Here is a 23,250-nt window from a genome sequence, read left to right on the forward strand (position 1 = left end):
CGTCAGACGGGTAATGTGCCGACGTCGTAACAAGGTTTGAGGGAGGCACATATCACACAGACGTATGAAAACCCAATCATCACGCTTATGAACCGAAAAAGGATCAGGCGACATTTTTGGTTGCGGAGTCCCGAGGATGTGCTACTGTCTTTAAAGAAAGGGTGACAAACGTAGTGCAGATAGATGCAGTAGTGGCATAGGAAATCCTGTATATTTAAAAAACCACACTGATATGCTGAGTTTTTTGTTTGTTTGTTTCCAAGTTAATAAACGAAAACAGAAATAAAATTAGCTCGCGAAAGATTGTCTATGCAAATATATCCACCAGAGCTCCGCCTTTCTTCCCTTCTCTGAACCTGGGTTTCTCTTGCTTTACGACCACAAGTCGTGAACCGGCAGTGCATTGCGACAGTATTGGCGGAAGTCAACTTTGTGCTTTGCGGCAGCATGTAGCTTGGTCAGGAACCTGGGAAGAGTTGCAGGCGGGTTTGTTGTAGTGCGTCTGGAGTTTATTCCTTAACCTCTTTCGTTTTGTTTTTTTGTTTGTTTTCCTTTGCGTTTTCAAAAAGGCCAGAGTAATTTACCCACTCACTCTGGGGAGTCTGAGGCTCTGTTACTACCAGGGAGACCCTTTTTACTTTGCCATGTCCCTGGCTTTCCAAATCCGAAACCAGACCCGTTGCGGTGGAGCCGATTCCGATTCCTGACCCCACAGGACAGTTGAAATACCCCATAGGGTTTCCAAGCTTAAATTTTTCTGGACTGCCAGCTCTTCTTCCGTGGAGCAGCCGGTGGGTTCGAACCGCCTACCTTTCGGTTATCAGCCTAGCGCTTAAATACTGCACCCCTCATCCACATTATTCTTATCCTGACTGGACTCCCCCTCCCTCCTCCAGGACATCTTGGAGTTTTATTTTATTAGATTTTAGTCTGTTTTTTGAGAGAACTCCAGACTCCGGGTGATTCTGCCTTCCCTCCTTAGTAGGTCCCTCCCTGTCTCCATCCTCGACCCCCTCTACCTCCTCCCCAGTCTGAAGAATGGAGCTTGACAGCGCTCTGGAGAACTCGCCCCCGGAGAGCTCTTCCTTGGCTGGAGGGCCATCTTCCGCCGCTCTCCGACAGGCCTTCTCCCAGATATTGCACCGTCTTACCCGCCAGGAGGCCCGACGGGGTAACGGCAGAGATGCAATTTTTCAGGACCTCAGTGCTCTCATAGAAGCTACAGAATGTGGCAGATTATTTGAGGAAAGTGGCACAGCAATCCACGAGATGCTGGGGGAGGTGGCAAAAGCCCTGGGGACCTATGCTGCCCCACCGGCGGAAGAGGGGGTTAGAGGTGCTGGTCACTCTGGGGTGGCTGAGAAAGCCGCAGAAGTTGGATTAGTATTTCTCAAGCTACTCCGGCAGGTTGAAACTGCCAAGAAGTCCCTGGTCTGCCCTGCGTGGCAGAGAGGCCTGCGTCACTTGGCAGGACCCATCTATGTTTTTGCCATCACACACAGCTTGGAGCAACCATGGACCAGCCCAAGATCTCAGGACATTGCTGGAGAGGCGCTGTCCTTACTGCTTCAGGTTTCTGACTGTGGTTCTGTGGCAGGATTCCTTCGCGGAGAAAATGAAGAGGAGAAAGGGAGATTTACTGTGATAATGGGACTTCTCAAACCTGATTTGAATAAGTGAGTACTCCTGCCCAAACTTCTGGGCTTCAGCTTAATGTTTTCGAATGTTGGAGTTTTCTTCATCAGTAAAATCAAAACTAGCCATGGAGTGGATTTTGACTTATGGGTGTCTGAGTAGAACTGTGCTTCATAGGATTTTCAGTGGCTGATTTTTTCGAAGTAGATGACCAAGCCTTTCTAACATCTCTGGGTGGACTCTAACCTCCAACCTTTTAGTTAGTGGCAGAGTGCATTAACTCTTTGCATCACTCATTGACCCCATCTGTAAAATAAGGGTGTTGCAATAAAGGTTGTTGTTTGCTATAAATGACATAACTAGATAGTGCCAAATTTGAGATTAAAACCCAGGTCTTCCAGTTGTCCATTTTTCAGTGCTCTTTCTGGTCCTGATGACAACGGTTCTGGATACATTTCAAATTCTGTCCCACTTGCTTGCTGTTAAAGTTCCTTAAGTTAGGTAGGGATGGGGGTTTGGAGAGGATTTAAACTTAGGGATCTTGGAACTCATTGGTAGCTGTTAGATAGGTATAGTTATTAGATAGGAAAGCAATGCTTGGGATGAAGAAATAAAAACCCTTGAGATTACTAGTAGCTAAAGTACCTTCTGTGAGTTTCCATTTGCTACTTTGTAAGTATTTGTAGTGCTGGAGTGATGAGAAAAGAATGTGTTCATAACTGTCATTTTACCAGGAACTTGGAGTTAAAAAGCTTGGTTTTGAGTCTGCTTTTTTTTAACTACTTCTGTGTAGGACCAGGTCAGAGAGCCTCTCTGGATCTCAGCTTCATTATTTGTAATATAAAAATAGGATTACTTATATTACACAGGTGTTTTAGGATTAATTGTGTAACGTGTGTAAACTCACTTTATAAACTATAAGTTTTGTTAAAATGTTGATTGATTTTTTCCCCTTACAACAGTAAATAATATAAGAGATCATTAATTCCTCTCTCTCTTCTCAATACACACATGTTCTCTGTAACCACCACCACCATCCCCACAGGTCCTTCAGAAAGCTGTGGTTATAAATGGCTACTTCTCATTGGATAAGCTTTAGACTCACAGCCCTGGATGATTGTTAAATGTATTCAGTGTAAGTTATGTAAGTTATTTGGATCCATATCTTGTATGTTATAAAGAGTTTTTTTTGTGTGGGATATGTGTTTTCAAGGTCAAGAAAATACTCTGTTTAGCTTGAACTGCTTAATTTCCATTGCTGGCTAACACCACATCACTAATGTGGTTTCATGTCTCCATTTAGGGAATCCTGGAAAAATAACCCTGCCACCAAACATGTTTTCTCATGGACTCTGCAACAGGTGACTCGGCCGTGGCTGAGCCAACACCTGGAAAGGATACTTCCCCCGTCATTGCTCATCTCAGATGACTATCAAACTGAGAACAAAATCCTGGGCATCCGCTGCCTCCATCATACTGTGCTTAATGTGGTAAGAAACCTCTGCTCCCTTGTCACCTGTGTTGCTGAGGCAAACTAGGTCATCCGTGGCTGTTCCTCATTCACGGTAGCACTGTTTTATTGTCGCCCATCTATGTCTGTATTTATTTTTGTAATTTATTTATTTGGTGGTGGTTGTTGAGAACATACACAGCAAAGTATACACCAAATCAAGTTTCCATATGTACAATTCAGTGACATTGATTACATTCTTCAAGTTGTGCAGCCATTCTCACCCTCCTTTTCTGAGTTGTTACTGCCTCCTAAGCTTCCTCTCTAATCTCTCAAATTGCTGTTGTCATTTTGATCCCATATAGATACTGTTTAAAAGAGCACGATGCTCAAGGCAGACGTTCTTTACTAGTTAAGCTAAACTGTCGTTTGGTTTTAAGAAGACTTCAGGGAATATTTTCGGTTTAAGGGTTAAAGATTATCTCAGGGCAGTAGTATCAGGGGTTCATCCAGCCTCCATGGCTCTACAAAGTCTGGAGTCCATGTGAATTTGAAGTTCGGTTTTGCGTTTTCTCCCTTTTGATCAGGATTCTTCTATGGTATCTTTGATCACAATGTTCAGTAATGGTAGCTGGGCGCCATCCAGTTCTTCTGGTCTCACGGCAAAGGAGGCAGTTTTCATGGAGACAATTAGCCACACATTCCATTTCCTCCTCCTATTCCTGACTCTCCTTCCTTTGTTGCTCCAGGTGAATAGACACCAATTGTTACGCCTTGGATGACTGTTGGCAAGCTTTTAAGACCCCAAGCTCTATGCAAGGAACTAGGAGGTAGAACAAACACTAAACATGATATTAGGGCAATTAGCTGGGCTATCCCGTGAAACCATGACCCTAAAACCTCCAAACCAAGGAACCAAATCTCACAAGGTGTTTGGTTGTACATAAGCAGTCTCAGCACCTACTCTTTTTTTTTTTTGGTCAGTGTTGTAAATATCTCTACCACACAACTTTTGCCAGTTCACTTTTTATAGGTGTACAACTTACTGACAGCAGTTATAGTCACTGGCTGTACAGCCCTACCCTTAATGAGATTTTTCCATCTCTGTAAACTGCGACTCAGTACTCCGTAAGCAATAACCCCGTCTTTCTCCCTCTCTTCAGCCCCTGGTAAGCACTAGTAAACTTCGGTTTTCATACATTTGCCTTTACTTGTCTTTTTGTATAAGCGAGATCATACACTATTTGTCCTTTTGTGATTGGTTTATTTTATTCCTCATGATGTCTTCAAGCTCCATCCATATTGTAGCACGTATGAAGACTTCATTTCTCCTGCTGGCTGAGTACTATTCCATTGTGTGTGTGTATCCATTTTGTTTATCCTCATACACATACTGTTTTGTTGACATTGGTTGCCAGCCCCACGATGTGTCAGCACTCTCTCCTTAACCTCGAGTTCCCCATTTCCATTCATCCAGCTTTCCTGTCCCCTCCTACCTTCTTGGCCTTGCCCCTGGGCTGCTGTGCTCATTTAGCCTTGGATACATGGTTGACCTAAGTGTGGTGGTATTTCTTTTGTAGGCCTGTCTAATCTTTGGCTGAAGGCTGAACCTCTGGAGTAACTTTAGTACTGAGTTAAAAGGGTTTCCGGGGGCCATATTCTTGGGGTTTCTCCAGTTTCTGTCAGACCAGTAAGTCTGGTCTTTTTTTTTTTTTTTTTTTTAATGATTTTGAATTTTGTTCTGTATTTTTCTCCAGCTCTGTCCAGGATCCTTGGTGGTGGTGGCTGGGCACCATCTAGTTGTGTTGGACTCAGTCTGGTAGAGGCTTTGGTAGTTCCATTCATCTGTTGATGGGCATGTAGGTTGTTTCCACCTTTTGGTTTTTGTGAATAGTGCTGCAATGAATGTTGGTATACAAGTCTATGTTTGAGCCTCTGCTCTCAAGTCTGTTGGGTGTGTACCTAGGAGGGGGATTGCTGGGTCACATGGTAGTTCTGGAGCCCTGGTGGTACAGTGGTTAAGAGCTTGGCTGCAAACCAAAAGGTCGACAGTTCGACTCACCAGCCACACGTTGGCAACCCTATGAGGCAGTATTACCTGTTCTGGAGGGTTGCTATGGGTCAAAATCGACTCAATGGCAAGTTTTTTTTTTTTAAAATACGGTAGTCCTGTTTTTAGTTTTTTGAGGAACTGCTACACTGTTTTCCACAGTGGCTGTATCATTTTGCATTCTCACTAGCAATGTGTAAGGATTCAAATCCCCCCACATCCTTGCCAACATTTGTTATTTTTTTCCGTATCTTAGCCATCCTAGTGGGAGTGAAATGGTATTTCCCTGTGGTTTTGATTTGCATCTGTCTGATGGCTAATGACGCTGAGGATCTTTTCATGTGTTTGGTGGTCATTTGAATGTCCTCTTGGGTGAAGTATCTTTTCAAGCCCTTTGCTCATTTAATCATTGGGTTGTCTTTTTGTTGTTAAGTTGGGTATCTTTTATTAACTTGTTTTCTGTTGAAGTTGCTAAGTAGCCAAATTAACTTGTTCATATTTGCTCTCCTTATACTTTCCCCCTGCCAACCTAGCAGTTATATGCCGTAGGTGACGTAATAACTACCAGGATAATTACAGAAGAAATGGGAAGGCATAGGTCATTATCAAAGTATATAACCAGACCTTGAATAATTAACAGTTGACTGTTTCAGGGAACAAAAAAATAAAAACCTGAAAGGGATTGTACCCAAATGTGGAAGAGTCAAGGAAACTTTTTTTTAAGACTTTGTATTATGGAGCTTTTGAAATACACATGAAAGTACAGAGAGTGGTATGATTAACCTCCATGTACCCATCATCCAACTTTTTTAAAATTGCAAACATTTTGCCAATCTTGGGAAACTGTTTTTTTTTTTAATTGGGTAATTTGTCCAATTGCAGCCAGCTGCTGATTTGCTCCAGTACAACAGGGCCCAGGTCCTATACCATGCCATTTTCAACCACCTGTACATACCGGAGCACCACCTCATTCAGGTAACTGTAAGATTTGTTCATAGCTGTGAGTCTGGGTTCTTTAAATTTGAGTAGAAGATAGCATTACGTGAGTAGGAATAGTTGGGAGACGTTTTCCTCCCTTGGAAAGTAAGGATAATAAAAGCTGTTGCCAAGGTGAAAATACGTAGGTAGCAAATGACTAGTGAAAATACTTCAACACCAAGCAGGCATCCACGTTTCTGAGTCACCACAGAAAAACCAGTTCTTTTGCTCATTTAGGTCAATTATTTATCACTTGGGGGCAGCTTTGTCTGAAAAAGCTCTATTTTTATTGTTATTTCTTTTGTGTTGCTTTATATTAACACATACACTGGAAACTACTTGTGGGTTGGATATTTTAGAATGTCATTTATTTATTTATCCAACAGACATTAATTAAGCACCTACTGTACATCAGGTGGGAACCCTGGTGGCATAGTGGTTAAGAGCTATGGCTGCTAACCAAAAGGCAGTTTGAATCCACTAGGTGCTCCTTGGAAACTCTGTGGGGCAGTTCTCTGTTCTGTAGGGTTGCTGTGAGTTGAAATCGACTCCATGGTAATGGGTTTTTCTTTGATATGTTAGGTGGAGCCCTGGTGGCACAGTGGCTAAGAGCTGTGGCTGCTAACCAAAAGGTCGGTAGTTTGAATCCACCAGCTGCTCCTTGGAAACCCTGTGGGGCAGTTCTACTCAGTCCTATAGGGTTGCTGTGAGTCGGAATCAACTTGATGGCAATGGGTTTGGTTTTTTGGTTACGGGTATGTCAGGAACCATTATAGATCCCAATGGTTCCATTGTTTCTGGCTTGTAAAAATCCTTTGGAGAGACATTTATATAAATATGTATACATATATCTACAGTAGAGAGTGGTAAGTATAATAAAAGAGGTTTGAGTAAAGTGCAGGGGTTTCCAGCAGTAGTGACCTAACCAGGTTTGGTGCTGTTGGCCGGGGGGGCGGAGGGGGGGGTCGTTTAGGAAGCTTCAGGAAGGAGGTGATACTTGATTAGGAAGGATGAGTTTCTTAAAGGGAAGAACATTCTAAGGACAGAAGAAACAATTTAAGTAAAATTAGAGGTGGAAACAACTGTTTATTATTACTCCCCCCCACCCCTTTTTTGGGAAATATTCTTTTGGGCATTGAGAATGCAGGTAGTAATAGCCAAAAAATTTGGGGCTCTTGAGATGGTGGAGAAAAGAGATTTAAAACAACTAAGAGAAAAACCAAATGCCCTGTAGAGCCTACACTGAAACTTCAGATAAAGTGGTCAAATTTGACACAAATTAGGACCATCTTAGATTCTGTTTAGGAACAGTTTTACTGTTAAGTTCATGTAAATATCACTAACTTTAGATTCCTAAAATCTAGGTTAAAATCTCAGCTCTGGTACTCTGGGGTCTGCCATGTGCCCATGTCACATCTTCCCATTTTACAGTTGAGCACAGAATAGTGCTGAGGGGAAGGTATTAACTTATTTGAGACTGCCATATGTAGATAAAGAGTTTGTAAAATATAAAGTAATGAATATTTAATGTATTCTTTTTAGTATCTTTTAGAATCCTGACACAGATCCCCAGGGACAGCTGATTAATGAAGTTCCTAGAAAAATCAGTGAGGGTAGTAAATGGAAAGTGCGTAAACCACAGGGTTCCTTCCCCTCCCTCCCTCCCAGGCTGTACTTCTGTGTCTGCTGGATTTATTCCCCATCCTGGAGAAAGCCGTGCAGTGGAAGGGAGATGCGGCTCGGCCCACCACGCAGTGCGAAGAGGTCCTGCAACTGATCCTGACCCACATGGAGCCAGAGCACCGCCTTCTCTTACGCAGGACCTATGCAAGAAACCTACCAGCCTTCGTGAAGAGGTGAGGCCCTGGGCTGCTCGTCTGGACACGCTCCCCGACTTCAGTTCTTGGGCATCACAGTTTTTTCTTTCATCATTAGATTGGGGATCCTAACTGTCCGCCACTTGAAGAGGCTGGAGCGAGTCATCATCAGTTATCTGGAGGTTTATGATGGACCAGAGGAGGAGGCGAGATTGAAGATATTGGAGACCCTAAAACTTCTTATCCAGCATACTTGGCCCAGGTATAGCAGCCAAGTAGGCAGGTGTGCTAAAAAGGGCAAAACTCAGCTGATTTTCTGTTCAAAAGGTGCCCAGATGTACATGCAGTACAAAGAATTAAGGACAAGCTGTGTATTTGAAAACCTCTCATTTTCACACACCTATAGGATTTTGAACTGAGAAACTGGCATTGAAAAGATAAATCTGTAGTTCGAGTGCTCATAGTTTTGATCCTTTCAGCAGGCATCAGTTCCAGATTCTGACAGTATTAAATCACTTCTCTTTAAACTCAAGTGTATCCTAAGAATGGCTTAGCTTGGTGTTCTAAGAGTACCCATCCAGGTACTGTTCGATGTTTCATAAAAAGAAAAAAATTCTTTCTCTGTAAATATTACAGCCTTGGAAACACTATAGGACAGTTCAGCTCTGTACTGCAGGGCTGCTGTGAGTTGGAATTGACTGAACAGCACTGGCTTTAGTATGTGTGGAGGAGGTGGGTACATGGAGTGAAGAATAGAGCAGGAAAGTTTATCTAGAACAGATATTGAATGGTAAGAGATGGAGGGCTGAAGGACGTAAAAGCCATAAGAAACTACTGAATATTTGATGAAGATAAGGGTTGAAAACTTTTGGAAGAATTAATAAGTAGAATAGACCTGGCTTAGGTGATGAATAAGCTAGCACATCTGAAATGAGAGAAAATTCAAGTTGATACTTAAGTCCTAGAAGCCAAGCTTATTTCCCTCATTTTGTAACTTAACTTCCAGGCCTAAGATGGCATAAAAACTAACGGATCATGGGCTACCTCTTCTCTGGCCAAAAGTACAGGTCCTTGGTAAGGGGAGAACGTGGTTCCTCCTTTCCAGCCCTTAGGGAAGGGGCTGTTTCCTCACAGTAGATATAACCAAGCTTCTGGATAGTTCGCTTGGGCAACCAGTGTGCGTGCGTGTGTGTGCGTGCATGCGTGTGCACAGCATGGTGTAGAAAGAGCACGGGCTTGAGGATAAGAAAGCTGAAGTCTGGTCCTTAGCTCTGCCCCCAGTTCTGTGGTCTTTAAGTCATTTAACTTTGACTTCAACTCCAGTTACTACATGAGAGCTTTGCACTGCACAGGTCTGTGAAGACCCTTCCAGTTTTAATATCTTATGATTTAGATGATTTACAGTTTTTCTTCTTGATTCCAGGGTTTCCTGCAGAGTTGTGGTCTTATTGAAGGCTCTCCTGAAACTGATCTGTGATGTAGCAAGGGACTCAAGTCTGACACCTGAGCCTGTGAAGACTGCCTTGTTACAGGAGGCCACAGACTGCCTTATTCTCTTGGACCACTGCTCAGAAGGACGGGTGAAGGTAAGGGACAGAGGCCTCAACTCTGTTTCAGCTGGGACTCATTACCCTTAGGTAATTCCTATGATTGATTATAATTTATTATTTACATGCCTGACCACATCTGGAAATGGACATGGAGGGTTTGAGGTCTCCACCTCTGAGCCCTTAGCCTTCAGCAGAGTTTAACCAATCCCTTATTCTTTCTTTAAAGCTATTCGAAACAGTTTAAACAGCCAAGAGAATCACCAGATGTTTCTGGGGCTAGGACAAGAGAATGGGCAGAAGCATCATGATTTAAGTTTATAAAATTTAAGTTCTGTTCTAGTCTTCTGAATATAAGAAAATGAAATAATGGGCCTTAAGCCACCAAGGAGTAATAATACTGATAGAGTAATTCAGTAACATTGAACTGTAGTCCCAGTATCAGAAATGTTTCCAGTTTTTCTGGGAGCAACCATCTCTTAGGCAGATGCTTTTCCATACTCTTACCTATTTATCTATACGGAAATTCTTTCTTTGTTCCCATATTACACAAGAGTTAACTTCTCAAAGCCATAGCATACATTCTAAAAAAACAAACCTATTGCCATCGAGTCGATTCTGACTCAAAGCAACCGTATAGGACAGAGCAGAACTGCCCATAGGCTTTCCAAGGAGCTGGTGGTGGACTTGAACTGCCGACCCTTCTGGTTAGCAGCCGTAGCTCTTAACCACTGTGCCACCAGGGCTCCATAGCATACACTAGCTTATATTTAATAAGCTGTTGCCTCACTTCTTACCCCATTTAGAAATCTCTCATTGCAAGTTCTAAAGGCAGAATGAAAAGAAATTCATATCCTAAAAATTTTTAGAATACAGTAGTATATTGTTTTATTAGTTTATTAAACTTACTTCATGTCACCTCTTTAATCTCAGGCAGTTTCAAGCCCTAGATCCAACTTACTTTGCTCTTGGCTCATATTAAGCTGCTTCTGCATGAGCCAGCAGGACATTTCTAAGCGTGCCAGTGCAGGTCCTAAAGTAGCACCTCCTGACTAGTATTCTGTGAACTGGCCCCAGTGTCATCCATTCTTTCCTTCTTGAGTATGGTACCAAAAATGAAAAACCAAGGTAGAAGGGGGAAAAATAAATAATTAAAAAACAAAACAAAGCCTGTTTGGTTTCATGTTTCAGAGTCTCCTGGCCAAGATTCCCCAAAGCTGTGAAGATGGCAAGGTGTTGAACTGTATCAGAAAAGTGCAGCAGGCTTCTGAAGGCGGTCACTACCATGGAACTTAAGATTTGTGTTATTTACCCAAAGATGAAAGGATTTCCTTTCTATTTCAGATTGTATGAATGGTGCTATTTATGGAAAAAGGTATTTTTACACCAAACATTGTTAAGTTATAGCTTCCTTTTTTTAAAATTTCCTTTTTCCCCCATGGAGTGGGGAAAGAAAGAGGAGGAAAGATTTAGGGCCTGCAATTTCTAAATGAAAGTTTGTTGCAGAGGGAGGGAGACACGCAAAGGAAACAAGGGTGGGTTACATTTCAAATTTAGAAATGTTTACACCCACAATCTCATTCCAGCCTCAAGAACTCATCTGTTAAGCTTCTTGGATTCAAGCTGTTACTATAACACATATGCCAAAAGTACTACAAAAATACACTGTTTACAATTTAAGACTTTCCTCCACTTCCTTCCCAGATTTCTTGCCCCACAAAAGTGACAAATATTGAGAATACAAATACTGTGTTAAAAACAACACAAAAGAGCAAAGACTTGAGGTGTGTATGTGTTTAAGATACAAAAAAGAAGGAAGTTAAAAAATATCCAGTCCTGTTTATAAATGAAGAGAAATCACGTGGTCTGGGCTTTGGCCGTGAGCTCTGTCTCCTGTTCATATTCTATCTCCACGTAGGCACGTTTTCTCTGCAAAGGTCCTTTCAAGGGGGTTTTGCCTTTGTGTTTAGCATTAAGTGCCTTCTCCTCTTCCTCACTGGAAGATTTATCGTCCTGATCTTCATCACTGCTGGCATCCAGTTTATCCATATCCTAGTGTGGGGACAGAAAAAATAGGGGAGGGAAGAGGCTAGGTTAGTTCCCCCAAACTCCCTTCATTGTTCTCACAGTTTAGAACAAATCGGAGAATTTATTTGCTTCTCTGCATGTTGAGAAACCTTCCCTGTTTTTTGCTGAAGGCCAAAGGATCTTTGACACATAAAGCTCACCTCGAAGTCACTTATGTCACTCTCATCTCCCTCATCATCTTCCACAAATTCTCTTTTTCCCGCATCCTAAAGTAGAAGATAACTGTTAAGTTCAAAATACATAATGAAAACTCAGTTTACGCATCTAGTTTTCTTCTTTGATAAATAAGTACATGACAGACAATTAGAATCAGAGTCTACTTACTCTGCAGCCAGTATCTACCTATTCCAAAATCTAATACTTCTGAATTAAGAAATTTCTATAGAGATATCAAATAATTCTCATGTTTGATTTCAATCACTGGAGGTAAAATGTCCTCATTTGAATTGACTAAAATCGGTACGTAGGAAGGGCTTTACAAATAATTCTGGGTACATTCAACTAAAACTAGGAGTTCAAATACCATAAAAATGCTTTATCAGTAGGTAATAGCCTGAGTGTCCCATATGATTAAAGATGTACTTGCTAAATTAGCCTTTTTCCTAAAAATACTGCCCATTCAAATACGTCTCCTATTTACTAGTAAGATTAAACCCTGTGTAAATTTCAGCAGGCTCCCTAGTGGTACACATCTCAGCTGATGGGATTTTTGTTACCTGGCAGGAATAGCTTTAGAAGCCAATAAGTACGATTGAAGTTGTCAATGCATAAATAGTCTGTTAGCTGAGCCTCGAGAAGAAAGCAGCCACTGATGAACCAAAATTAGTCTCCCGACAGAACAAAATGACCAGGTGATTGTATTTGCTTAGGGGAATGAAGCTGCTAGTCTGTCCCTCAATCACATAACCCAGACCTAGTCCTACATAGGTTTCTGCTAGACACAACGGACAAGGCTTACCTCTTCATCATCATCTTCGTCTTTTTCCTCAGCATCTGAAGGGTCACTCTCTGCCTCCTGCTGTTCCAGGGCCTTGTCGAAGGCGTGAATGGGGAAGTTGTAGATGTCGCCATACTGGATAACAGACACAGATGGGCTTTAACTAAATTTGGGTATTACACTTGAGGTTCCACTGTCTGACTTATTTTTTTCCCCCCAGTGTTGAAGTTGAAAATACTTAATCTGGAGAGTAACATTTCAGTATTATTTTTAAGCCTAGAGTTGTCAGTGTCTTAAAAGGCCCATTTTGACATTTAAATTATCACTGATTAGTATCAAATAGGTAACTACTATGAGAATGGAACCAAATCACTTAAAAAAAAAAAAAATTTTTTTTTTTTATAAAACCCACGAATTGGGACAAAGGTAATTTTACTGATGAAGGGGGAATAATAAAGAAAAAATAAGTTTTATTCATGTTGTGTCCATAAGTGACACTAATTTTTAAACAGACTAGGGTTATATGTAGGAAGGGGAAAACCACAGCTTTTATACAGAGCTCTGGAATTGATGCATCTAGGAGCAGAGGTTGGGAAGAATGGCAGAAAGGTCAAGGTCTCTTACGCTGAACGGAGGGTGTATCAAGGGTAACCAAAGCACTTTATATGCCTGTATTAGTGAACTAACATGAGGAAGCTGAGGCCTAAATGATAATTCATTTTATTCCAGGGATAAAATCAGAGTGGAGACCTTTCCAACATCTTTTTTAAAAGAAAATAGATTTCCAAATATTTCCTAGCATGATACTAATACCTAAAAAATAAAATTTGTACCCCAAAGCACCTAACTTTCTCACCGTATCTTGTTTCAGTCTCTCCAGTAATTCCTTTTCGATGGCATTGTCCAGCTGAGCAGCTATTAATGCCTTTTCCTGTAAGATAAAAGAGAAAAACCTCATTTTTCAGCCTGTAGAAGTGAAAAGAGAAGAGACTACCAAGTTTGCGTAAGAAAGATGTAACCTTTTTTTCCCTCTTGCTATTATGAGGGCTTTTGTCCCTCCAACGAGATAGCTTTTTTCTTCCCTCTCAAACCTTCTTGGGAACCTTTCAACTTAAAATTCCTGGGGTTTTGTAAATTGCATTCTAAGTTAAATTCTAACAAAACTTTTGATAGATCTACAAAGCATGTAGGTCTACATACATTTAAGTGTCTTGAAAAAATGAGCAACCCAGAAGCCAGACTTAGTAAAAGCTGAGAAAAGGGAAGAGAGACCTTTACCCATTTATATTTTCTAAAACCGTGTTACATTCCCTGTGATAAATAGGAAGAAAAAAATCTCTTCCTCTAAGGGTCTCTCATAGAAAAAGATAGCCTGGCACCAACCTAACCACCCCCAGCCAAAAGATAAAAATCCGACCTCAGCCTACTGTTCGAGCCTAAGATTGTGTGTTAACTGGATAGAGAAAGCCATAGAGGGTTTTAAGCACTGCACAGAGAAGCTATGTTAGAATAATTAAACTGTGTGGGATAAATCACAAGGCGGAAAGATTTGGAGGCAAATGGGTCGGTATTCTAAGTGCAGTGGCGTCACTAAGGTTGATGTCACCCCTCCCACACCAGACTGTATAGACTCCTAATGTTTACTATCAATTTCAATCATAGAATAATGTGATAAATACAGCTACAGATTGCTTACATGTAGTATTTCTTAGATTATATGAATACGAACAACATTGTTTTATAAACCTTTTCTACACTGAACTACAGCATTATCAGCTACGTTGTTAGTAACTGAGTGGAAACTTTGGTTTTTCTCCTTCTCCTTTGATTACTACTTCATTCTCAAAAAAGTTACTGATACAGGTTTACATGCTAATTACTACAGTACTGCACCTACAGCCCCAGAAAATCTGACGAAAGCAGCAACTATAAAAACACTGTCAGCAATGAAAACAACAACATGTTTGTGGCAGACGAGACCATGTGATTCAAAGCATCTTTGTCACTGGGTAATAATGACAGCTCTGACTGGAATGTACTAGAAGGTTCGAAAAGTATATGCACATAGAGTTTTAGCCTTGTAGGTATATTGATACATGTTATAAAAAAAATTTTTTATAAAAAATAGTTCTGAAACACTGTAAAAAATTTTATAGACAGTCATGTTGGTGTCACCCCGACAGTCACCGGTGCGGTCCGTACCCCCCTAGTGACACCACTGCTAAAGTGAGGTGCTCACACCTCAGGGTGATTCACTGAGGTGTAAGAAGAAAATATTCCAAACTTCTGCATATAATTTTTTTTGAATGTTACAATATTTATCATGAAGACTTCTGGTGTGCTGGTTCTCTCCATAAACCAGATAGTTGTGTCAGATACAGTAAGACATCCTGAGTGAAGGACATTCTGTTGCACAGTGTGGAAGTGGTGGCCTCGCTCCCTTATTCAGAGTATTTCAACATTTAGCTGTTCATATTTGCTTAGTTAAATGGATATACAGATATTGAATAGTTTGCAATAAAATTGGTAAAAGTCATAAAGATGTACTGGTTATCTAATGCCAAAACTAGTCACCGTCGAGTCAATCTCGACTCATGGCGACCCCACGTGTGTCAGCAGAACTGTACTTCACAGGGTTTTCAACAGCTGACCTTTTGGAAGTAGACCGCCAGGGCCTTTCTCTGAGGTGGCGCTGGGTGGACTCAAATCTCCATTCTTTCAAATGGCGTAGTCCTTAAAGTTGTACAACTTAAAGGTGAGTCATGGATTTTTAACAAAAAGAAAAATGTTCCATATTGACCGTCCTTTGCTGCGATGGCAAATGCCTGTACATAGTATATAACCTAACAAGTTTTAAGAAATAACACTCTATTCCTTTAACAGAAAGGCAATGTTTTAACAGTGAGTTTGAAGAAACTTCTTTCTAAAGAACTTGTTCTATGGACAGAACATTTTGTAAAGATGTTTGGATGTGATAACAGCTATGTGGCCCTGTTCCTGAAAACAACACGTGTCTCCTATAAAAACTACAATTACACACTTTAAAAATTTGGAAACAGAACGTTCCAGCCCATCTGAAAATCTTCCAAATCTAGATTTTTCAGAGGGCTTCAGATGCATTTGCTAAAAACAGAACAACTTCATTTCTTCTGGGAGGTGTGCAAGAAACCTGTTTGACAATGAAGGAAGGTGAAAACTCACTGGCTGGATTTGAACCAAAATCTCTGCATTACTGGCAGGGGAGAATGAAAAAATGCAGAGCAAGTACTTAATACAAACAATCAACAATGTACTTCCCTACGTATCTTTGAGAAACCTATCAGTTACGATGAAAACCCTGGTTAAGTGCTATGGCTGCTAACCAAAAGGTTGGCAGTTCAAATCCACCAGGCGTTCCTTGTAAACTCTATGGGGCAGTACTACTCTGTCCTATAAGGCCACTATGAGTCGGAATTGACTCGACAGCAACAGGTTTTTTTTTTTAATCAGTTACGATGGTCCTTCGAGACAATTTATACTTGGCTAAGAACCAGATCTTTGTTTCACTGCATCACAAGAGATTACAATTTATAATGTACACATCAACATATATGTTAGGTGCCGTCAAGTTGGTTCTGACTCATAGCAACCCTATAGGGCGGAGGAGAACTGCCCCACAAGGTTTCCAAGGAGCGGCTGGTAGATTCGAACTGCTGACCTTTTGGTTAGCAGCTGAGCTCTTAACCACACGCCACCGAGCTCTGTACATACATAGTAACAGTTACACAGGTAGTATTCATACTGGGGAGTACATATTAAAAAACTTTATCGATAGGGTGGGTGACCAAAAAAGTTTGGAGACCACTGATATAACGGATTTGAGATAAAGAACTCTAATTGATTAATGGGAACAAAAGCATCAAGTTACTAACGCTAATTTTTGATAAAAAAAAAAAAAATTTTTTTTTTTTTTTTAATTCTTGATAGGATATGACAAATGATCAGGCAAATGTCTGATGCTAGAAGGGAGGTAAGCAAAGCAAATATCAAGAATGAAAATCTGAACTTAACAGGAAGAGCCGACTGGTAAGTCTTGAAGCATGAGAAAATTCACTCAACTTGAATCAACTACCTGTGAAATAAAATTCGTTGCCGTTGAGTCGACGCCGACTCATTAGCGACCCTACAGGACACAGCAGAACTGCTCCATAGGGTTTCCAAGGCTGTAATCTTTACAGAAGCAGACTGCCACATCTTTCTCCCCATGAAGTAGCTGGTAGGTTTGAACTGCCGACCTTTGGGTTAGCAGCTGAGCGCTTAACTGCTGGACCACCAGGGCTCCAACATCAGTGAGATACCCAGGTGTAATTGTCCAATAGGCAGAGTGCTGTCTGGGACAAAGACCAGAGATTCCTGAGCAGAAAAAAATTTCCGTGAATAACACAATTACCTTCACTATTCATTTCTAGTAATAAAAACTTCCCAGTTGACTTCAAGAATAAAAATTTCCAGATGAAAGTAGAATCTTCATATCCTTACCAGCAATTTTAAAATCCAAAAAACTCAATTTAGTGGCAAAATATGATTGGAAATGACGCAAGCCTATGTAAAGACTTTTAAAAATCCCATCTAGTGTGAACATTCTTATACTTGACTGCAGGAATACTAGTGTGTTGGATTAGAGTGCACAGATCCTGCAGGGGGTAATATGTAACATACAAGAGAGGCAACAGCAAAATTCTGAATTGTGAAACACTTGACCTCAAGAATTTCAGATGAGGGGTACTGGATCTCTCAAGATTTCCTTTCTGTTCTCCCACCGCATATATTCCCAAAGCACCCATATTTTAACTTGCACCAAAAGTTAGACTCTTATATGGAAAATGGGATGTCTTATGCAATTAATACCATTAACCTCTACTGCTGCTGTCAAGTCCGCTCAGACTCATGGTAACCTTATGTGTAACAGAAGGAAACACTGCCTGGCCTTGTGCCAGGGCCCGAACAGTCTACAGACAACGGTGACTGAATCTTTATCCAGAGACCTGCTGGCAGGACTCTCCCCCATGAAAATACGGAAGCTGTGGATATCAGAATTAAGTTACCTCTCTTCTTTTTTCCCTCCGCTCCACCTTCTTACTCAAAGGAACAAGTTTCCTCCTATGGGAAATAAAATACATTATCAGAAAATCCAAGTATATGTGCTATGTGTTCCTTTTAAAAGATGAGAAGAAAAAAGGATTAGAATTGTTTTGTAGGGTTCACCTCAACATGGCAAGATTATACTATTTAAAATTTTCTCGTAATACTCAAAGCCTGACATCTTACATATATTTTAATGTAGCTCTTTTTTTGTTTTATTTAGGCATTCTGAGACTTCTGAGTTCATTTACTATCCTGAGATTAATGCTTCAGTGAACTAAGAAAAAGAAGTTTTCTCTAGAAGACTGAAATCTTAGCATTCTCTGAAGGACACAATGAAAAAGTGTTAGGGCCTAACTCTCAAAAAGGTATTTAACTAATTCTGTAGATTTTATATTACTTTTTAAAATTTGTTTTCAATGAACCCAGAGTACGGTTCTTAGATTACTGTTTATTCACATCTTTTTAAATAATTTTTACATCCCTAATATTTAGATTTCCTCAGGGGTTATAAACAAAATTTCTGAAGCTGATTTTCAGGCAGGGAGGATATAATCGAGTTGTACTATATTATTTTAAAAATCCTGCAAAACCAGAGGGCGCTATTTTCATCTGAGGTAAAGTTTCTTCTTGTTAGCTGATGTTGAATCAGCCCCCAACGTATGGCAACCCAGGCACGACGGAACAGGATGCTGCCCAGTCCTGTGCCATCCCCATGATCAGTTGTGGTTCGGGCTGCTGTAACCCACAGGGTTTTCAGTGGCTGATTTTTCAGAAGTAGGTCACCAGGCCTTTTTTCCTAGTCTGACTTAAGTCTGGAAACTCCACTGAACCTTGTTTAGCATCAAAGCAACACGCAAACCTCCAATGACAGATGAGTGGTGGCCCCACATGAGGTGCACTGGCTGGGAATCTAAACCGGTCTCTCACGTGGAAGGAGAATATTCTACCACTGAATTACCACTGCCTCCTCCTTTTTCTTAGCACGTCATAAAATATTATACAAAGGTGATTTTAACAGAAAGCATTATTGAGGTTTCACAAATCAGCTTCATAACATACTTCTTGGGCAGACAGACTGAATAATCATGGAATAACACGAACCATCTGAATACTTACTGTCGCTTTAGGGTGAGTTTTCGAATTCGAATTAGGTACTGGGTGATCTTGGTGAATCTCTGCTTGCATTTGTGTCGAATAAAACGAGGCCAGTAAATGAGATTTTCATCTATTTGCTCCAGTGCTTTCTCATAGTTTTTACTGAGTCTGACCTATCAGACACAAAAAGGAAGTTGGAAGGGCAAGAGTAAATGATCTGCCAGGTCTTCACTGGCAGCGACACCTGACCAGGAGCCTGATGAGGACGGCTCCGGAAGTTAATCTGAATATGATTAAGGGAGAGAAAACAGCATGTGGAATTTTTGCTCTTGATCTAAGGCCACTGTAATTTTATGTCCTAAGTCTTACCCGTTCCCAGAGACGCCGGGGAAAAGCTGCGCGTTCTATGACCTTCATATACAAGTAGCACTGTCCTGCGGGAGAAAGTAAATGCCTTTAATATCACGAACGCAGAGATGAAAGCACAACCTTTCAAAAGCTGGTGAGTAATTCTCATGCCAGTTAAAGCTGGGGAGTTACCTTTCTCTTCTTTGATCGTGGCATACTGACTGTTTGCCAGGGGGCAGGATGACCGATTACACAGTCCGGTCAGGCTGTACTCATTTCTGCAGAAGCTCTGAGTCTTGGTTCTGGAATGGGAGGAAAGGAGCAAAGATTATATAAAATGGGTTAGTTACCAAGAGGACAACTAAAGGAATCTCTGAGTTGTAAATCCAGACTCACCTTATTTTGAAGGAACAAAATTGTTTGTTTCCTAGTGTATCCCAGATAACCTGCAAAGACAAAGTAAGAACCCATTTCAATTGTTCTGATCCAACAGGTGGCATACTGACCCAAGAGAACAATGCCCCAGGGCAGTGCCCCACTTTACTGAATAAAGGGGCTTTAGAGGAATAAGTGGAAGAAAGAAACTGTAAACTAGTCTGACTTGTTTTCTTTACACAAGTGACAAATTCTTGCAGAAAATTAAAAATACAAATTAACAATAATCATAACCTCATTACCCAGAGATAAAAGCTTGTCAGTTATTTTCCCATTTTGTCTATACCTATGTCTATTCCACCAGCAACAGTATCCCTACATGTATATTTTTAACAATAATTTCACTGTATTGTATTGTATGTATTTGGTAACTTTTTTATTTGATATGTACATTATCCATTTTTTAAAGGCTGCAAGGTACTAGATTTCTGGATATACATACCATAATTTGATTTTATTTAGGGCAAGGAAAATCACCTATTGCTGTCCTCCACTGACCAATGTGCTTTTTATTCATTCAGCATTTATTGTGTACTTGATTTATGTAAGCACTGGCATCTTCGAGTCCTGACACAGTAGGCACTCAAGTATTTGCTGATGGAGAAAGGTGTAGTCCTCAAGGAGGTTTATCTGCCTACTTAGGAAAAGAGATACGCAAACAAAGAATCATAGTCTAAATGCTACCATCCAAAAATGCTACCATAGAGGTATATAAGAACAGGAGGGTTTTTGAGTGAGCTGCTTTGAAGAACTAGGAAAGGCTTTAAAGCAGCTAAAGGGAAAAACACAGATTAAAAGAGTAGAACACATTTTAGGAATCTTACAGGATGTGTTTGCTGGAGATGGTAGGGAATAGGTAAGAGGAAATGAAACTGGGAAAGTTGAAGCCAGATAGTTAGAATCATGTATGCTGAGGAGATGGTCCCTGGGTGGCACAAACCCACCCACAGGCGCTTTGGAAGTCAGACTTAGCTATCTGCTTCTGATTGAAAACCCTATGGAGCAGTTCACCATTGCACTAACTGAAACTGCTTATAATAGTCACTTTTGTCTCCATATTGCTAAATTGGAAGGATGATTTTTCAGTACTAATTTTATTCAGCATCTTCACAGAATTTGAGAAGGCTGACCACCCTGTAGCTTCTGTTTTTTTTTGTCCTGCCCACTGGCTACTCCTTCCCATTCTCCTTTGCTGGCTTCTTCTCTTGCTTGAATTCTAAATGCTGGAATGTCTCAGGGTTTGAGCCGGGCATCTTTTCTCTCTAGACTCTTCCTAAGGGACTTATTCAGGCATGTGGCTTTAAATATCATCTCTAAGCGGATGACTCCCAAATTGTCATCTCTTGGGTAGATTTCTCTCCTGAGCATCATCAGGCTTGTATATACACCCAGCTGCCTATTTGACATCTCCACTTGGATCTCTTAAACCTTAGCATGTCCAAATGGAGCTCTCAAGTCCACACGCCTCAAAAAGAATACCCTGTTCCTTCTTCAGTCTTCACCATCTCAGTAAATAAAACCACCACTTAATTATTTGTTCAAATCCCAAATCCCTTGATTTCTCCCTTTTCTGCTTCACTTATTTCATCAAGTCTTGTTGGTTATACCGAAAAAACACGGCAAATTCATCCATTTTTCATCATCCCCACTATTACTGCCTTAGACAAAGCTACCTTCCACCATACCACAGTCTTTCAGTCTTGCTCTCTTCCAGAAGTCTCACAAAGCACCTAATTTTTCACTACGTAAATCAGATTGTATTCCCTATCAGAAACCTAAAAAACGCTTCCTAAATACATGATCTTGCTCTGAGGAACATGTCCAATTTCATTATCCATCTTCCTCTTGATCCTGTAACCTGGTCACGTCGGTGTCCTTTCCATTTCTTCTCTCAGACCTTCAGATCAAGGTACTTTATTGTTCCACTGCCTCCTTAGTGGCTGGTTCAGTCTCATCTTTTAGGTCTCAGCTCAAATGTCACCTCTTCAGAGAAACCTTCCTTGAACAGCCCTATCTGAAGTGGTTTCTCCCAGTTACGCTCTACTTCATCACCCATGGTCTTTCTTTCATAGTACTCACTACCCAGTGCAATAATTTTATCTGTTCACTTGTTTATTATCTGTCTCCCCCACCAGAGTGCTCCAGGAAGGCAGGGGCTTGCCACTGGCAATCTCCAGTGATTGCCTAGCACACTGTAAGCACTTACTAAACATTTCTTCAACAACTAAATGAATGAATTGAGGAGGCTCCCAAAATTAAGATTTGGGCAGAGTGGGACAAATGTAAAACAGAACAAAAAAACGTAACACAGGAAAAACAGACTGAAAAGTAACTATGCGTGAGGCTGTCGAGAGCCTTAAATTTCGGGTCTTAAACGCTCCGCCGAACACCCCCGGCCCTTCGCCCCCCCAAGCCTCGTGGGACCACAGCATGCACAGTCTTTCTTTGCTAGGCATCTAGGACTGGATACGCCGACCCTGTGGATTCGGGTGGCAGCCTCCACGCCCTGGGCAGCTGGCTGGGGTCCCCTGTGGACACGTGAGAGCCCCACGGTCGAAAATCGGGGGTCTGGAAACCTCGTGTCTCCTAAAAGGGGCGAAGTACCCTACTACTACGTAAACCCCGAGTGACCAAAGAACGGGCGGAGACTCACATCGTCCGACTGCATGCTGTCGGAGTCTCAGCGTAGCCAGGTCCGGGCAGTAACCATGCTTCTTCCGGGGCCTCACGTCCGGAAACTCTAGTCTCGGCTATCGCGAGAGACTCCGAGACTCTCGGGGGTGCACAGCGCCCCCTGACGGTCGAACTCCTGTGCGCGCCTCCGCGGCCCGGCCCCCGTCCCGGAAAGTAAACCCGGGTACGGGCCACGGAGGAGGAACGCAAGCAGTGGGCAGAGTCCCGAACCCGGCGCTGGCGCACCCTTCCCCGACGTGCAGCTTGAGACCGCCTCGGAGTAGTGGCTGCCTGACCCCCTCCGGCCCGTCTGCCCGGTACTGCCCCCGGGAAAGGTGCGGACCGGCGCCTACCCGCAGAGTGACCGACGGAGAGCAAGGAAGCTGAGGCTGTACCTCAGCGCCGGGCGGTTCAGGGCGTGTTGTTCGTACTCCTTCTCCAAGTCCGTGCAGCGCTCACTCGTGAGCTAGGATCGACCTTTCTAACCAGGGCTTCAAACCGGTTAATTCTGGTTGGAACTCCTGCTGAGAATTTGCCTTTCCACCCCAGATATACTGAATCAAAATCTACGTTTTTAATAGGATACATAAAAATTGGAAACCCTGGTGGTGTAGTGGTTAAGAACTGTGGCTGCTAACCAAAAGGTCTGCAGTTGGAACCCACCAGCCTCCTAAGAAACGGGTCACTGTGAGTCGGAATGGACTCCATGGCAGTGGGTTTTACATAAGAATTGCCTGGGGATGTTTCAATAAGAGCCCCAGGTGATCTGAAATACAGATTCTGATTCAGTATATCTGGGAGGTGGAAATGCAAATTCTCAGCAGGGATTCGAATGGGAATTAAACAGTTTGAAGCCCTACTTTTAACCTAAGACTTGCCCTCCCTCACTAATACCTGTCTCACTTACTCCAGCTGGACACTCACGTTTGTCCTGCAGTGGGTCCCAAGCTTTGAAATTGATGGACCAGATAATACTTCAAAAAACAAACTTGGAGGACTAACAGCCCTTTTCTGCTTTTCATTTTTGCTAGGGGAAAAAGAAAACCCTTAATAACTCATACCATTTTATAAAA

The 23,250-nt window shown here is 41.7% G+C and overlaps 2 protein-coding genes and 1 non-coding gene across 3 annotated transcripts; 1 reads left to right on the plus strand and 2 right to left on the minus strand.

Annotated features, from left to right (window-relative positions):
* Nucleotides 1-104, minus strand: LOC126066188 (small nucleolar RNA U13). Its single transcript, XR_007515040.1, has one exon. It is a non-coding gene; the product is annotated as a small nucleolar RNA U13 (small nucleolar RNA).
* A 262-nt stretch (nucleotides 105-366) lies between these two features.
* TTI2 (TELO2 interacting protein 2) lies at nucleotides 367-12,903 on the plus strand. Its single transcript, XM_049866543.1, has 7 exons — nucleotides 367-1,676; nucleotides 2,939-3,125; nucleotides 6,018-6,110; nucleotides 7,782-7,969; nucleotides 8,049-8,192; nucleotides 9,354-9,516; nucleotides 10,669-12,903. Exons 1-7 carry the CDS (start codon nucleotides 1,039-1,041, stop codon nucleotides 10,771-10,773), a joined length of 1,518 nt encoding a protein of 505 aa, XP_049722500.1. The 5' UTR covers nucleotides 367-1,038; the 3' UTR covers nucleotides 10,774-12,903.
* MAK16 (MAK16 homolog) lies at nucleotides 11,257-22,261 on the minus strand. Its single transcript, XM_049866552.1, has 10 exons — nucleotides 22,158-22,261; nucleotides 19,466-19,515; nucleotides 19,262-19,371; nucleotides 19,091-19,155; nucleotides 18,743-18,894; nucleotides 17,587-17,641; nucleotides 13,359-13,433; nucleotides 12,524-12,637; nucleotides 11,706-11,771; nucleotides 11,257-11,529 (listed from the first exon to the last, which is right to left on the minus strand). The coding sequence occupies exons 1-10, from the start codon at nucleotides 22,170-22,172 to the stop codon at nucleotides 11,335-11,337; spliced, it is 897 nt and encodes a 298-aa protein (XP_049722509.1). The 5' UTR covers nucleotides 22,173-22,261; the 3' UTR covers nucleotides 11,257-11,334.
* Between the last annotated feature and the right edge of the window lie 989 nt (nucleotides 22,262-23,250).

The sequence above is a fragment of the Elephas maximus genome, chromosome 22, assembly GCF_024166365.1.
Source record: "Elephas maximus indicus isolate mEleMax1 chromosome 22, mEleMax1 primary haplotype, whole genome shotgun sequence".
NCBI lineage: Eukaryota > Metazoa > Chordata > Mammalia > Proboscidea > Elephantidae > Elephas > Elephas maximus.